This window comes from Sitophilus oryzae, unplaced genomic scaffold (genome assembly GCF_002938485.1).
Source record: "Sitophilus oryzae breed Bouriz unplaced genomic scaffold, Soryzae_2.0 scaffold_172_pilon_pilon, whole genome shotgun sequence".
In the NCBI taxonomy this organism is placed as follows: Eukaryota; Metazoa; Arthropoda; class Insecta; order Coleoptera; family Curculionidae; genus Sitophilus; species Sitophilus oryzae.
In genome coordinates this window covers 9641314-9657178 of record NW_022146424.1, presented here as the reverse complement: position 1 = coordinate 9657178, position 15865 = coordinate 9641314, and the positions used below count along the sequence as shown (strand labels likewise).

Sequence of the window (15865 nt, the reverse complement as noted above, 5' to 3'; positions counted from 1 at the left end):
GTATAATTGTACATGGATCACTTTTTATAAATATCCGCGGAACGGACGTTAGACACATCCCATATGAAAAATTAGACACTGACGTTTAAAAGTAAGGTTAAATTTGGAAAATGGTAGACGAAGGTACACGTAAGGCTTTAAGCAATATCCCTCTTTTAAAAACAAAAGCGGGCCCCAGAGATAAGGAACTATGGGTAGAAAGACTTAAGGAAGAATACCAATCCCTTATACAGGCATGTAATTAATATCTGATATAATTAAACGTTTAAATTAAAACCATCTGTTTACATATGTTATACATATATTTTCACTCATTTTAGTATGTACAAACTAATAAAGCAGCAGATAATGACTGGTTTCGGTTAGAGTCAAACAAAGAAGGCACAAAGTGGTTTGGGAAATGTTGGTTCATACATGAATTATTAAAATACGAGTTTGATGTAGAATTTGATGTAAGTTTCTTAAATATAGGTAAATTGCACAACTGTATGTTATAGTGAGAGTTTTTAGATTCCTGTAACGTATCCAACAACAGCTCCTGAGATTGCTTTACCTGAACTAGATGGTAAAACAGCAAAAATGTATCGTGGAGGCAAAATATGCTTAAGTGACCATTTTAAACCTTTATGGGCAAGGAACGTGCCTAAATTTGGAATTGGGCATGCCATGGCATTGGGAGTAAGTAGTTTTAAGTTATTCCAGTAAAAATGCAAGTAAAAATGTTGTACTTAGGGTTACCAGACGTCCGGATTAACCCGGACATGTCCAGATTTTTACTACATCCAGTTGGGTTCAGGTGGATTTTTCATTACCGTCCGGAATTTAATGTTCCATTAAAAATTTCGCAGTAATGCTAAATAATATATTAGTTTTAATAAATTTAGTTAATTAAAAAATAGTTGAAAATGCAGCAGTGTAAATTCATTGTTTTACAGGGTTTTACTATGTAAGTTTTAAATTTTGAAAGTTATAAATATATTTTTGCTCTTATTTTATAAATAAATTAAAAATAAGAACTCATATCAGTAGGAAGTCACCAATTACTAGGCAATTTAAAAAATGCTACTTCGCTAAAAAATTATGACGTCCCGATTTTGTCTAGATTTTCGGGAAGGCTTGCCTGGGGTGGACAAGTTTTTATCTGGTAACCCCAGTTTTACTTGTAATGAAGGACATACGTAAATCAAATTTTATGTTAATTAAAATGGATTAGGTTATAAGAATATTTTAAGGATTTTAAATTTGTTCCTGAATTAAAGTAATATCAGATAAACTGGAAACTTAATAATGTTTAAATAGATTTACCGTTATATTTAAATAATGATTTCTATTGATATTTTTGTGTGAATGTGAGAAACAAATATATACATATTATACATGGTATTGAAACAAATAAACTTCCTATCTAGGATAAATTAAATCTGCTAATTAAATCTACTATTTAATTTTGCCCCTTCAATAAAGTAATTGTATTTTTTATAGCTTGGTCCTTGGCTGGCAGTGGAAATTCCTGATCTTATTGCAAAAGGAGTAATACATTATAAAGAAAAAGAAGACACCAAAACATAAAAAGAAATAAATAATATATTTAATATTAAATTTGCTTAATTAATTTTTATTTTGTACATTTTATTCCATATATTAATATATATATTTTTTATTACAATAGAATTGGTTGACTTTATTTAAACTTAACAAATTTATAGACAAAACAAGAGTATAGCAAGTAAAAATTCACATAAAGATCTTGTATTAAGTCTTGTATTATGTGTGATGATAAAATTATGAAACCATCACTTTCAACACCAAGAAAAAATCATTGTATATACTTTGATATACCTTCATAATTTCAATGGGTATATAAGAATTTCAGAATACAGAAATGAAAGTATTTATGCCCATAGGGGTGTATAATAATAAATGGCATATCATTTTTAAAGATTTATGTGTGGAGATAACATACTCTGACAAGTTTTTTAAAGATCATATGATATTACTCATATATAAATAATATATTATTATAATACCATTAGTTATAAATGGCTATTGTTGATTGTTGTGGCATCTTTTGCAATAATTAAATTATATTGGTAAATATATTTTATATTTTTGAAGCCCCGTTCACACATAACGATTTACCTGTCAGTCTTCTGTTCAGTCAAAATATATCAATTAAAACCTTGTGTGAAGACGAAGAAAAGTTTTACTTGAAGTACCTTTACCAACGGTCTTCTGTCTAGAGAAATGACAGGATTATTCAGTTTTACAACAAATCTGTCGTTTTCCTTACATTGTAGATTGTAGGTTTGGTTTGGTTTGGTTACTTAAGTTACTTAATCTACGATGTAGATGTAGATTGTATAGGAGGGGGAACTTAATCACCGTGATCTTAAGATCAATTATGTGTTCCCCATTTTGAAAGTTATATCTCGTCATACATCTGAAGGATATGCTGGGGTAGGTGCACATTGGGTACACTGAAAAAATTTAAGTTGATATCCAAAAAAATAATATGGATATACAAAGTTATTTAGATATATTTAATTATTATTACCAAAGGACAAACGATACTATATTTTACTATTTTTACTAACCACTGTGGTAGATTTTCTTGCTTTTATACATTTTTATGTTTTATTTGTATTTTCCTTATATCTTTTGTTTTATTTTTATATGTACCACAGATCACTATACGGTTCTCTCTAGAAGACCCCCCCCCCTTCGAAATGTGCTGTAGAAAAAGGGAGGAGAAAGAAGCCAACGCAGAGAGACGGACGGACCGTCACCCGCCATTGAAGAAGAGTCGTCGATAACGGTCGAGAGAAGTGATGAGTTAAAAAAAAAACAAAAACAATTATTTTTATTTTTTTAATAATTTTAAAAAATAAATAAACATTATTATATTCAACAAAATACATAATGAAAAAAAAATTATATCAATCTAAAACTTATTTTATTAAATTCTATTTTCGTTATCGGAGGTAATGTATTTTTTCCTTGCTATGTAAATTTACATTTGTAATTATGAACATTTTACGGGCATTTTACCTTTTTAACGGGCCCCCCAGACCACCGGCCCTTATGGGCCTCATGGTAAAATAGGCCCTGCGTGTTTCGCTAACCGTGTTGGCATCATCAGCGAAAACGCCAAAATATTAAAATTCTCGCAGTTTGTGGTGAATGAATGGTGAATGTTTTATTTGGTTTAAACTTAATGTACCTACCTATTCTCTGGTTTAAACTATAAATACAATTGTGTAGTAAAATTCCATGTTTTTTTCTTTTCCACTACACGCGGCACAATACGAAGAAGAATTATAAGAGTATAGCATGGAGTACTTATGGAAGAAACTCAATCATATTCAAATCTAGAGAAGAAAACATTCGACCAATGTGTACTATCAGTCATGACCTGTGCATGCGACCTGGACACTTAAAAAGGACATTATAAGGAAACTACAGGTTGCACAACGCTCAATGGAACGAAATATGCTGGGGATAATCAAGATCAAGAAAGACCATAAAAGAATAGAGTGTATTCAGTGGCGGCTCGTGACCTGTGGCGACAAAATTTGTTTTTGTGGCGAAAACAAATTTTAGTTGTGTCTATTTGCCCCCCCGAAATTTACATAATACCCTAACTCAGTTTGTAAATATATGTTATCTCTGGGTTAAAAATATAGCGCAAGAATATTTAGGATAAAACTAAAGAAAAAATAACAGCATTTAACGTAATGACATAATGTACAGGGTGGGTCAAATTCGACGCTTTTAAATGGAAACACCCTTTTCTATAGGAGATAGACAAAAACTAATATCGGTGTCTGGAGCTCAATTTTTGTCAATAACATGATGGTGAAAACCGCATATCGATATCTGTTACCGTTTCGGAGTTACGGGGTGTTTTTCAAAAATATGCATTTTTGACAAATCGCTGTAACTTTTTTGCTTTGGAAAATTTTGTATTTTTATGGAAACATTTCCAAAGCACCTTTTTACGTAGAATTTAATGGTTTCAGTATAATTTTTTTAAAATTAATAATTTAAGAATTATCAACAGAAAATTTGATTTTTTATATGGGACACCCTGTATATTTTTAATTTATTGAAAACAATTTAAAATTACCTTTCCAAAAATGTAACACACTTGATATTTTGCTCGATTCCTCTTCGAGATATAGAGTATATAGAAATTCGCCCGCTTTAAATAAGTAGGATTTGAACGGCACCGGCTGTAATGCAAAAATATTCTAGTTGTGAGCATCAATTAAAACGAAAATAATATTTGCTATGAGAGATGCAGAATTTTATAACAATTTAAAATATATTTAACCAACATCAACACATTTAAACTATATCTAATAACAATAAAAATAAATAGCAAACCAAGATATGAGATTTTGCTACAGGTGTTCGACATATCAACCGTCTTATGTTATGGACAGACGGGGCAGTTTTTAACATTTCTCGCGGAATTCATTAACTCAGTGGGGGTGAAAGATATCCTCTCATAACTGCTAAGTTTTTCTAATTCTTGTCTAGATTATACGGAATAATAAGGAACCTTTATTCTTCCGCAAATATATCCATAGGATTAGATCCATGGGCACTAAGTCAGGCGGCCTCGACGGCCAACAGCTGGGATCTTGGTTAGCTATTCAATTATTCTTGAAATTGGTTGCAAAAATTTGCTGATAACTTCAGCGTTCAGAGGCGGTGTGTTGCGTCGTCTTGCTGGAAAAATATGTTTTCGAGTTCCATTAGGGGCATATCATCAATAAGGGGTCCAATGCCTACTAGTTAAAAGTGGCGAACTTTTAAAAATTCTGTAATTCGAAGGGGATTATAACAAAATATCAAGTGTGAGATATTTTTGGAAAGGTAATTTTAAATTCTTTTCAGTTAATTAAAAATATAGAGGGTGTCCCAAATAAAAAATCAATTTTTCTGTTGATAACTCTTAAATTATTAATTTAAACAAAAATATACTTAAACCATTAAATTCTACGTAAAAAGGGGCTTTGGAAATATTTTCATAGAAATACAAAATTTTCCATAGCAAAAAAGTTACAGCGATTTGTAAAAAATGCACATTTTTGAAAAACACCTCGTAACTCCGAAACGGTAACAGATATTGATGTGCGGTTTTCACCAACATGTTTTTGATGAAAATTGAGCTCCAGACACCGATATTAGTTTTCGTCTATCTCCTATAGAAAAGGGTGTTTCCATTTAAAAGCGTCGAATTTGACCCACCCTGTACAAGTATATGTATTACTATGGAGTCACTATGAAGTACATCGTAGAATTTTATTTTATTTTTATTTATTTACGCAAACTTAAAAATTGGTAGTATTGAGAAAAAGAATAGTTATGTTTTATATATTAAATTGATGATATTGATTTTATATATTAAATTGAGTCGGTTTCTTAATAAAGAAAAGTTATTTATTATTATATCAGTAAAATCATCATTAAGTATAATCGTAAATAAAGTATTAACAGTATTTTTATATATTGGCAACATTAATAGTAAATAATGTAATGTAATAAACCGCTTAAATTCTGCCAAAATCTTAGGGTAGGCGCCGCCTACCTTGCCTACCTTGCCTACCCTGACGAGCCGCCACTGGTGGATTCTATTCTATCTATTCTTTCTTATCAAATCCCTCAAGTGGCAATGGGCAGGAAGAACTAGGCTATAGAAGAACGGACAACAGATGGATCAGAAAAATTACAGCATGGTACCCTCGAGGAATTGAGTGACCTAGAAGAAGACCAAATCTGAGATGAGACCACGATATTAAGAAATTAACAGAGATAACTTTAATAAAGTGGCCCAACTACAAAGAGAGTATCTAAATGTGAAGAAGGCTACATCATAATTGGAAATGTCGCTATTATAATTAAGCTGAAAATGATGATATGATGATGATGTTAAAATAATATATTTTTCTATAAGTTTCTATTTTACTGTTGTTGCTTAATCATAATTATTAAGAAAGTCAAGTTATTATTATCAGCCCAAAGCCTCTATCATTTTTGCTATTATTATTATAAATTGGCAAATTAACTGCTAATCAATTACTTTCAAACCAATCACCTCTACCATTCATCACTAATCAAATGCCAAAGGTAAACGCTTGCTTTTATTATTTCGACCTGCAAGATATCTGCATCTTCTACAGTTGTTAATCTGATGAGTTTACGAAACAGAGATTGTTTTTTTCTATGGAACAACATAACACATGCTGATGTAATTATGTTACTATAGAGAGCGTAAATCATTTAAACCTAATCGGTGAACTATATACAGGGTGGTTTAATATTTTATAGCGCAAATTATTGACTTATTTTATCAATTATACTTAGTTTTTTTATTGGAAGCAAATTGTACAGGGTGACCAATTTTCGTGTGTTTTACTGGGTTTCTCGTTTATAATAATAACGCTGCCCATACCAAGGCAAATAAAAATAATATACAGGATATTACATTTAAAATATGTTTGAGTCATATTTCAAGAACGAACAGATTCCAACGAAAAACTAGTGACGCTATTGGATTCTACGTGAAAAGCTCTATATATGTAGGTACCAAAATAAAGGTATGATCGAAAAAAAAAATCCGTCCAGTTGGCTTGGAGATGAACATTGATGAGATTCCCTTTATAATTTTACATAAAATGACAGCGATCTTTCATAGCCATCGCTGACGCCGTTTTTTATCATATTGTATAAGATAACCGAGATAAGAGGGAATCACAAAATGCAACCGTTTCTAATTTGTTCTGTATTTCGGGAACTAAGATGGCTAGAACAAATATGTATGTAACATCTTTAGTTTTGTAAAAAAAGTCGCCTAGTGATGTGAAAACCGCCTCTTTGTAGCTCTACTCAAAAACGAGAAACCCTGCAAAAGAAAGCACAAAGCCCTGCTATTACAAAAAAACAAATATCATTATTTTAAATTGCCCGAAATTTTTGATGTAGGAAGACTTAACATCAGATCTCTATCTATATCAACGATTACTTAACACGGAAGAATAGTTCTGAAAACAGTCGCTTTCAGCGTTGGTCAGTGCAGGTTTGCAAGACAAATAAATTTCACAATTCCGGGTGGACATTAGATGACTACAAAATCATTCAACCGAAACACAGGATTATACGGTACACGGTGCCTACCTAGATTATCTTAGCGTGTACGTTTCTCGAATATGTTTGACATGATGTACCCATGTTACATACCTGCTATAGTCCGTCCAGAAATGCTTGAAAGTACACTTTAGCTTTAAGCAGCGTTGCAAAAATGGAAAAATACAAATATTATCAATAACAATATACTATAATAATTGGTAAAATTATTATATTGAATTAAGATGAAGGAACGACGACTGTAAGACGATTAAAAAACTGACTGCAAAAATATTATATATACCGGGTGCGTCTTAAAAGTGGCTGACCGGCTCACCCCTATAACTTTTCTATTTTTTCAAACAAAAAAAAACGAAATTTGGTAGGTATGTTAGTATATGACATAAATTAGGATTAATTGACGTATTCAGTTGTTTTTGGTCACTTCCTGTTTCACCGGAAATAACTACAACTTTTGATTTTTAAATGGCACCCTCGGTATATTTCTACTTTATTGGATAGAAAATGACACTGTGAACAGAATCATATACTAATCTATTTTTCCAAGGTTCCTTGATTACAAATTAGTGTTTTTACCACAGCCATGGCACTCTAGATTGAAATTTAAAATACGATTTTTTTAGAGGAAAAATATCAAAAGTTGACATAAATATGATATGTCATTCTACTAAGTGTGTCATTTTCTATCGAATAAAGTAGAAATATATACCGAAGTTCCCATTTAAAAAATAAAAAGTTGTAAGTTATTTCCGATGAAACAGGACGCACCCGCTATACCAGGTGCGTCTCGAAAGTGACTCGCCCCTATAACTTTTTTAATTTGTCAGATAAAAAAACGACATTTGGTATATGACGTAAATTAGGATTTACTGACATATTCAATTGTTTCCAAGTTTTGATTTTTAAATGGCATCCTCGGTATGTTTTTGCTGTATTCGATAGAAAATGACACTCTGAATCGAATGACATATCATATATGAACTTTTGACATATTCGCTCAAAAACAAATTATTGTATTTTAAATTTTAATCTAGAGTGCCATGGCTGAATTAAAAACACTAATTTTTAAACAAGGAGCCTTGGAAAAATAGATTTGATCATCTAATGTTTTTAGTGTCTTATCCCGGCCCGGCCGGTTAAAATATGCCCAAATCGTATTTTTAATCATATCTCAATTTTTTCAAATAGAACGAGGGTGGCTCATTAGCATAGATATTTGGAAAAAAACATTTTTTATGAATAATTTGATATCACACACTTGGTATTTCGAGTCAAATTGTCGTTATGAACCGCATGTACAATTTCAAATAAACCGTGCATATGCGAAAATGTCAAAAGTTGATATATGATATATCATTCTATTCAGAGTGTCATTTTCTATCGAATAAAGTAAAAAAATACCGAGGGTGCCATTTAAAAAACAAAAGTTGTAGCCATTTCCGGTGTGCCAAACCGGAAGTGACCGAAAACAATTGAATATATCACTCATTCCTAATTTAATTTATGTCATATAACTGACGTACCAAATCTCGTTGTTTTATCTGAAAAAAAATAAAAAAGTTATAGGGGTGACCCGCCACTTTTGAGACGCACCCAGCCATTTTACAAAATATAAATACCGGATGATAAAAAAAGGTCAGAGCGATGGCTATGAAATGAAGATAGCTGTCATTTTATATGTAAAGTTATATCGGGAATGTCATCCATGTTCATTTCCAAGCCAACTGGATGCCGTTTTAATGTCCTTATTTTAAAATTGACTGTTTGGCGAGTAATTTCCAGTCATAACTCTCGTCATAACTATTAAAAACAAATAAGTGTATGCCTTTATTGTTTTCTTCGATCAACTGGTTCGTGCTTTTCATCCCTGACATTATTCGCAACCAAAACCACGAATTCTGCAACAAAACCCATAAATAACAATATTGTTCTATGAAGAAACAAACGAGATGCTGCTTCCTCCTTTTACCTGTGTAGGAACACGGAATTGCGAGCGGGAAAAAATTAGCAGAGAGAAAAAAGGCGTCGTGGTAGGGATGGAAAGAGTGGATGAGGCCAGTAAATCACCGGGAGATGGACGCCACGCGGAATGCCATAAGGCAATAGGTCAAAGCAGCTTTCTTGCGGCTCTCGAGTTACTTTCACGCGGCGGTTTCGAACCGCCACTGTCGATTTCGATTATCTACACTTTAATTCGTGAAACAACAATAATAATTGGTCACATTGTGACAAATTATTTATGTGTATAATAGCCCATGTATAATAGCCCATTCATACTTACGATCTTGATCTTAAAGTAGCGTCATTGTTTGGATGTCGTCTCACGATATTCTTCCCTGTCTACCCATTGAGAAGCGGACAGAATTTACTTTAAAGGGGAAAATAATAGCGGTTGAAGATTGTATGTGTTCTCCTTTCTTGAGTTATAACTCATCATACAGTCTCAGGGTTTTGACAAAAGCCTGTATCTGAGATGGTCTTACTGAGGTTAATTCTCCACTTTTGATATCACTAGTACCAAAGTGCCACTTTCGATATCCTACACTACTATTAATTCGTGAAACAATTGGTCACATTGTGACAAATTATTTATGTGTATAATAGCCCATGTATAATAGCCCATTCATACTTACGATCTTGATCTTAAAGTAGCGTCATTGTTTGGATGTCGTCTCACGATATTCTTCCCTGTCTACCCATTGAGAAACGGACAGAATTTACTTTAAAGGGGAAAATAATAGCGGTTGAAGATTGTATGTATTCTCCTTTCTTGAGTTATAATTCATCATACAGTCTCAGGGTTTTGACAAAAGCCAGTATCTGAGATGGTTTTACTGAGGTTAATTCTCCACTTTCGATATCACTAGTACCAAAGTGCCACTTTCGATATCCTACACTACTATTAATTCGTGAAACAATTGGTCAGATTGTGACAAATTATTTATGTGTATAATAGCCCATGTATAATAGCCCATTCATACTTACGATCTTGATCTTAAAGTAGCGTCATTGTTTGGATGTCGTCTCACGATATTCTTCCCTGTCTACCCATTGAGAAACGGACAGAATTTACTTTAAAGGGGAAAATAGTAGCGGTTGAAGATTGTATGTGTTCTCCTTTCTTGAGTTATAACTCATCATACAGTCTCAGGGTTTTGACAAAAGCCTGTATCTGAGATGGTTTTACTGAGGTTAATTCTCCACCTTCGATATCACTAGTACCAAAGTGCCAATGTCAATTTCGATTACCTACACTACTATTAATTCGTGAAACAACAATTGGTCACATTGCGACAAATTATTTATGTGTATAATAGCCCATGTATAATAGCCCATTCATACTTACGATCTTGATCTTAAAGTAGCGTCATTGTTTGGATGTCATCTCACGATATTCTTCCCTGTCTACCCATTGAGAAACGGACAGAATTTACTTTAAAGGGGAAAATAGTAGCGGTTGAAGATTGTATGTGTTCTCCTTTCTTGAGTTATAACTCATCATACAGTCTCAGGGTTTTGACAAAAGCCTGTATCTGAGATGGTTTTACTGAGGTTAATTCTCCACCTTCGATATCACTAGTACCAAAGTGCCAATGTCAATTTCGATTACCTACACTACTATTAATTCGTGAAACAACAATTGGTCACATTGTGACAAATTATTTATGTCTATAATAGCCCATGTATAATAGCCCATGTATAATAGCCCATTCATACTTACGATCTTGATCTTAAAGTAGTGTAGGGAAAATATTTGTTACATTTTCATATTTAGATATTACAAAATAACAATAACTCAAGCAGGTCATCAATGTATCATAATAACCTAGTCACAGTAACCCAGTTAGAATAACCACTGTTACAATTTATTGTTTTGATGAGCGTTGTAATATTATATAAACATCAATGTGACCATGTCGCAGATTCTTCACTAATAAAGTATTGAATAAACGAACGTCCAACGAAACACATGAGTATTATTTCGAACAACTTTACATGGCGACCCTGCCAGGATATATATTTAGTCATTGTTTGGATGTCGTCTCACGATATTCTTCCCTGTCTACCCATTGAGAAACGGACAGAATTTACTTTAAAGGGGAAACTAATAGCGGTTGAAGATTGTATGTGTTCTCCTTGCTTGAGTTATAACTCATCATACAGTCTCAGGGTTTTGACAAAAGCCAGTATCTGAGATGGTTTTACTTAGGTTAGTTCTCCATCTCCGATATCAATCGTACAAAAGTTCATGGCACGAATATTTATCATCTCGGCGCACTCAGTGATGAGGTGTTCTGGTGTTTCCTTATTTTCCCCATAGAATTATCATTCACCATTGTTTCTTAACTTCTATCTACTGAGGTATTCGTTGAAGAAACAGTGTTCTATAAAAAACCCGTAACAATCCGAAGATTGTCGTTACTTAAATCAACAAAAACCTTTAATTTTTCTCGGTCGTAAGTTTCGAGAAATTTCTTCGAGTGTCTTAGACCGTTGGAGGATTCTCATTCCAAGTTACGGATGGAGTCTTCCAGGTTCTTGAGTTCCGCTTTAAGTTGGTTTTCACTTGGTTTCCAGTTAGTGGAGTGTTCGCTTCTTTTCTAGCTAGATCGTTTATGGTTCACACCAGGGGTGGATGGGCCATATGGGAAAACGGGAAAATTCCCGGTAGGCCTGTGAAAAGATGGGCCGGTGAAAAGATAGGCCGGTGGAAAGATGGGCCGGTGGGCCGGTCCCGATCAGAGCTCAAAAAAGATTGGATTAGCAAAAATTAAATGGTTAATCTTCTAACTAAAGTGACGTAAGATCCTTAATGACTCCATAACTAACTAATCAATTTGCATCAGTATAATTTACACTAATTTGTAAAATAATTATTGTAAAATGTCTTTCTCTGAGACACTTATAATTTTAATAATAATCTGTTGTTTGTTCGGTTTCAAAATTTTTATTATACAAGGTGAGTCTATTAAGTTAATTAATCTATTATAAAATAAACATAATATATTCTCTTTATCGAGTTTCAAATAAGTCAATCGAGTTATTAAAGTTTGGAAATTTAAAAAAATTGATTTATTTAAAAAAAAATTGAGCCACCTCAATTTTTCGGTATTAGTGCCGTAATCTTAGAGATGAAACTATTCCGTGGGAAAATTGGCGGTGAACAAGAAGTTCTAAAAAGTTTTCTAAAATATACAGGAAAATTTAAAAGAAAATGCCCGATTTTTAACCTCTTTTTTGCAACCTCAGACGTGTTCCTGGGGTCGAAATATACCATCCCTGAAAATATTTGCACTTATTTAAGACTCACCTGTATAGTTTTACCCACTATTCTTTGACGCAGCAAAAAAAAGAATGAATAGCATTAGGTAAATTTAAATAGTCTCGATCTAAATCAATTAGAAGATTATTAAATAGTCTCGATGAAATCTTAATTTTTTTGGTAGAATGTTCGGGTATGCTGACGATTTATGTATGGTATATTCTGACAAGGATTACAACAATTTACAAGTGAACCTAAATAACGACCTGAAGAAATTTGAAATGTGGTGCTTCAACTATTCACTAACTATAAATGAATCCAAAACAGAATTTATAAGATTTAATACAAAAAAGCAAACAAAAGACTTAAATATAATTCTAAACGAGCAAAAAATAAAAGAAATATCTGAAGTCAATTACCTCGGCATTAAAATCCATAACAATTTAAAATGGGACACACATATAAATAGAGTTTAAAAAAAGAAAACGCCAGAACAATTGCCACACTCCTGAAACTTAAAAACATAATACCACCAAATATGAAGAAACCAATATATCATGCATTATTTTCATCAAGGAATATATACCGTATGATCGAGAAAAAACGGCGTCAGCGATGGCTATGGAATGAAGATCGCTGTCATTTTATATGTAAATTTATATGGGAAATGTCATTGATGTTCATTTCCCAGCCACCTGGACGCCGTTTTTTTTCGATCATACGGTATTTAATTAGTACGTGGAGTAATACAACAGAAAAAAACTTAAACATGCTACAAAGAAAAATACTAAAAATATTATTTAACCTAGATAAACTAACACCAACATAAGACAATTAATAAAATATCATAATATATTAGTTCTACACAAAATCAAAAATAAATTAATAAAAACAAATATTTCTCTAAAAACTAACAAACAAATACACACTTACGAAACTAGAAGAAAATCAGACATCAGAACAGCCAAGAGAACTCAAAAAAAACTTTCACAAAAACTCTAACAACAGAAACTACCACAATATATAATATGTTACCAAAAGAATTAACACAATTAAATTATAAAAATTAAAAAAAAATTAAAAACATGATATTTGAGAAGAGCGTATAAACGTAGACGACATAGACCAATTTATAAAAAAAAAGAGCAATGCCTTCGATACCACCTGCCCAGGGAGAGTCTTAAAAGTCTTCAAACTGTTGCAGATGAAGAAGGACGCAACCAACAACTGCCACGAAGATAAATATTAACAATATCATTGAATTGTATATTTTTTAAACAGTTGTATATATTTTAGTTAATAAACGGTTTATATAAATGTATATTAAGAATACGGTGGCGTAGATTGACAACTGGGGGCCTCGGTGCAATATTTTTCGAGCTTACCTTTGTAAAAAGGTAGACGAATTTGACGCGAACTCTGCGGTTGACGGAGAAAACATATCTACGCTTGGCTTGAATTGGGGACGCGGACTAAAAGCCAAGTCTGAGAACTAAAAGCCAAGTCTAATTGGTGTTTAAAATGTTGCTAAAATGAATTTGCTAAAAATTACTGAGACAGCAGAGAAGAGTTAAATAACGTTTAAACTAGATTAGATAATAAAATATTAATATGTCTCGAAAATCTAAATATTCTTATTATGGACTGTAACATAGCATTACATCAGAACACATTTATATCCACTGCCTAGGTATTGCCTAGGTTTTTTTCGTTTGAGTCATGGCATTATCATACAAGATGCCAAATGTACAAAAGTATAGAGGAAAAGTTTCGTGATAAGAACTATATAATAACCTAGAAAATTCTACAGTTTTAATGGTGACCGCGGTTCATTCAGTTAAAAAAAAAAAAAAAAAATGTGTAAGAAAGTATATACCCGAAAAACTAAAAGTAATGTATTTCACAGAGGATTGGGTCAACTGAACTGAATGAATCAGGAAGTCTGATCAAGACAATTTTATTTTTTTTAAACCGGAGGAAACAGTGCTCTTTCGCACGAGCGAAAAACACCCTTTCTTATATATTAATAAATAAAATATGTTTCTTCGGTCATTTTGTTTTTGTAGATTTGGGCCGGTTGCCTGTTTTTTCCCGGGCCGGTTTTCACTTCCCCATCCACCCCTGGTTCACACTGTGTTGGTTTGGTTAGCAAAATATTTACAGAATAATAACCCATTCATACTTTCGATCTTGATCCTAAAGTTCAGTATATAATTAACTTGAATCAAAATGTCGAACTTAAACAGTTTTTCAAAGTTTGAACAGCTTAAAGAAAGGAGTACAGTTCAGGAATAAAAAGAAAATTTTATTGTACAAGCGTGCAGAATGAACAGAACTGTAGCTCGGGAAGCCACTCGGATTTACACTCAGTTCATTGTAAACTGTAACTGTTCTACAGGGGGACAGTGTTACAAAACTGCTCAAACCGATATGTACAGTCAGCCTGTGCTCAAGAACTAAGCGTCTTTGGGGGCTCTTATAAAAATATTTTTTTCAGGCTTTACACTAACCAAAAAAACAGATAGTGATACATGGCATTAATTTAAAAGTTGTTTTTCTTAGTATATACAACGTTTCTATTAAATGAACAACTTGTTTCTTGTGATTGCACATTACTGACAGACTTATCGTTCTTTTTTATATCATACATTCATTTCTTGTATAAAACCCATAGATAAATCGACTAACTTATTGAAATATCGCAATACAGAACAAGTTACAAAACATTTGTCGACATAACTCTTTCATTTCTCCGCGTCACGATCTTATTAAATCTTCGCTCCGAAATGGTACCTACAATGTGTACTTCCCCCAGGTGATTCTGCTCAAGTCGGGTTAACGAGAAAATCGTAAAACCAAAACGACTAGAATGGTATGCGATTTAAACGAATAGGTAAGGAAGACAGCAAAAACTAATTAATTTCAGATTTAATTACAATTTTGTTTAATAAAAATGCCTTTCAGTTACTTCATACATTATTGAAAATATATGAGGCATCAAGTTGCATAACCAGCCTTATTCATTTTTTTTTAAAAATGGCCTAATGATCTGGACCCTGAAATCTATAGAAACATATAGTCCCAATGTAGAATGTTCAGGAGGGGAGTTAATCACCGCGACCTTACATATCTATTGTTGTTACCCTTTCTTGAGCTATAACGAGTTATAACTCATCATACAGTCTCAGGGTTTTAACAAAAGCCAGTATTTGAGACGGCTCCACAGAGGCCAGCTCTCTATCTTCGACATCAGCCGTACCAAAGTTCATGGCGCAAACGGTCGTCGTCTCGGCGAACTCAGGGATAAGGTGTTCTTATGTTTCCCCATTTTCCCCATAGAATCTGCATTCGCTGTTGTTTCTCAGCTTTAGCCTACTGAGGTGTTCGTTGAGGAGACCATGTCCTGTTAGAAACCCCGTGACAATCCAAAGATTGTTTTTGCTTAAATCA

At 32.9% G+C, this 15865-nt stretch overlaps 1 protein-coding gene across 1 annotated transcript; it reads left to right on the top strand.

Moving 5' to 3' along the window:
* The first annotated feature begins 80 nt into the window (after window positions 1–80).
* LOC115881500 (ubiquitin-fold modifier-conjugating enzyme 1) lies at window positions 81–1637 on the top strand. The gene is made up of 4 exons (XM_030899001.1): window positions 81–233; window positions 321–452; window positions 511–678; window positions 1483–1637. Exons 1-4 carry the CDS (start codon window positions 111–113, stop codon window positions 1567–1569), a joined length of 510 nt encoding a protein of 169 aa, XP_030754861.1. The 5' UTR covers window positions 81–110; the 3' UTR covers window positions 1570–1637.
* Window positions 1638–15865: the final 14228 nt, after the last annotated feature.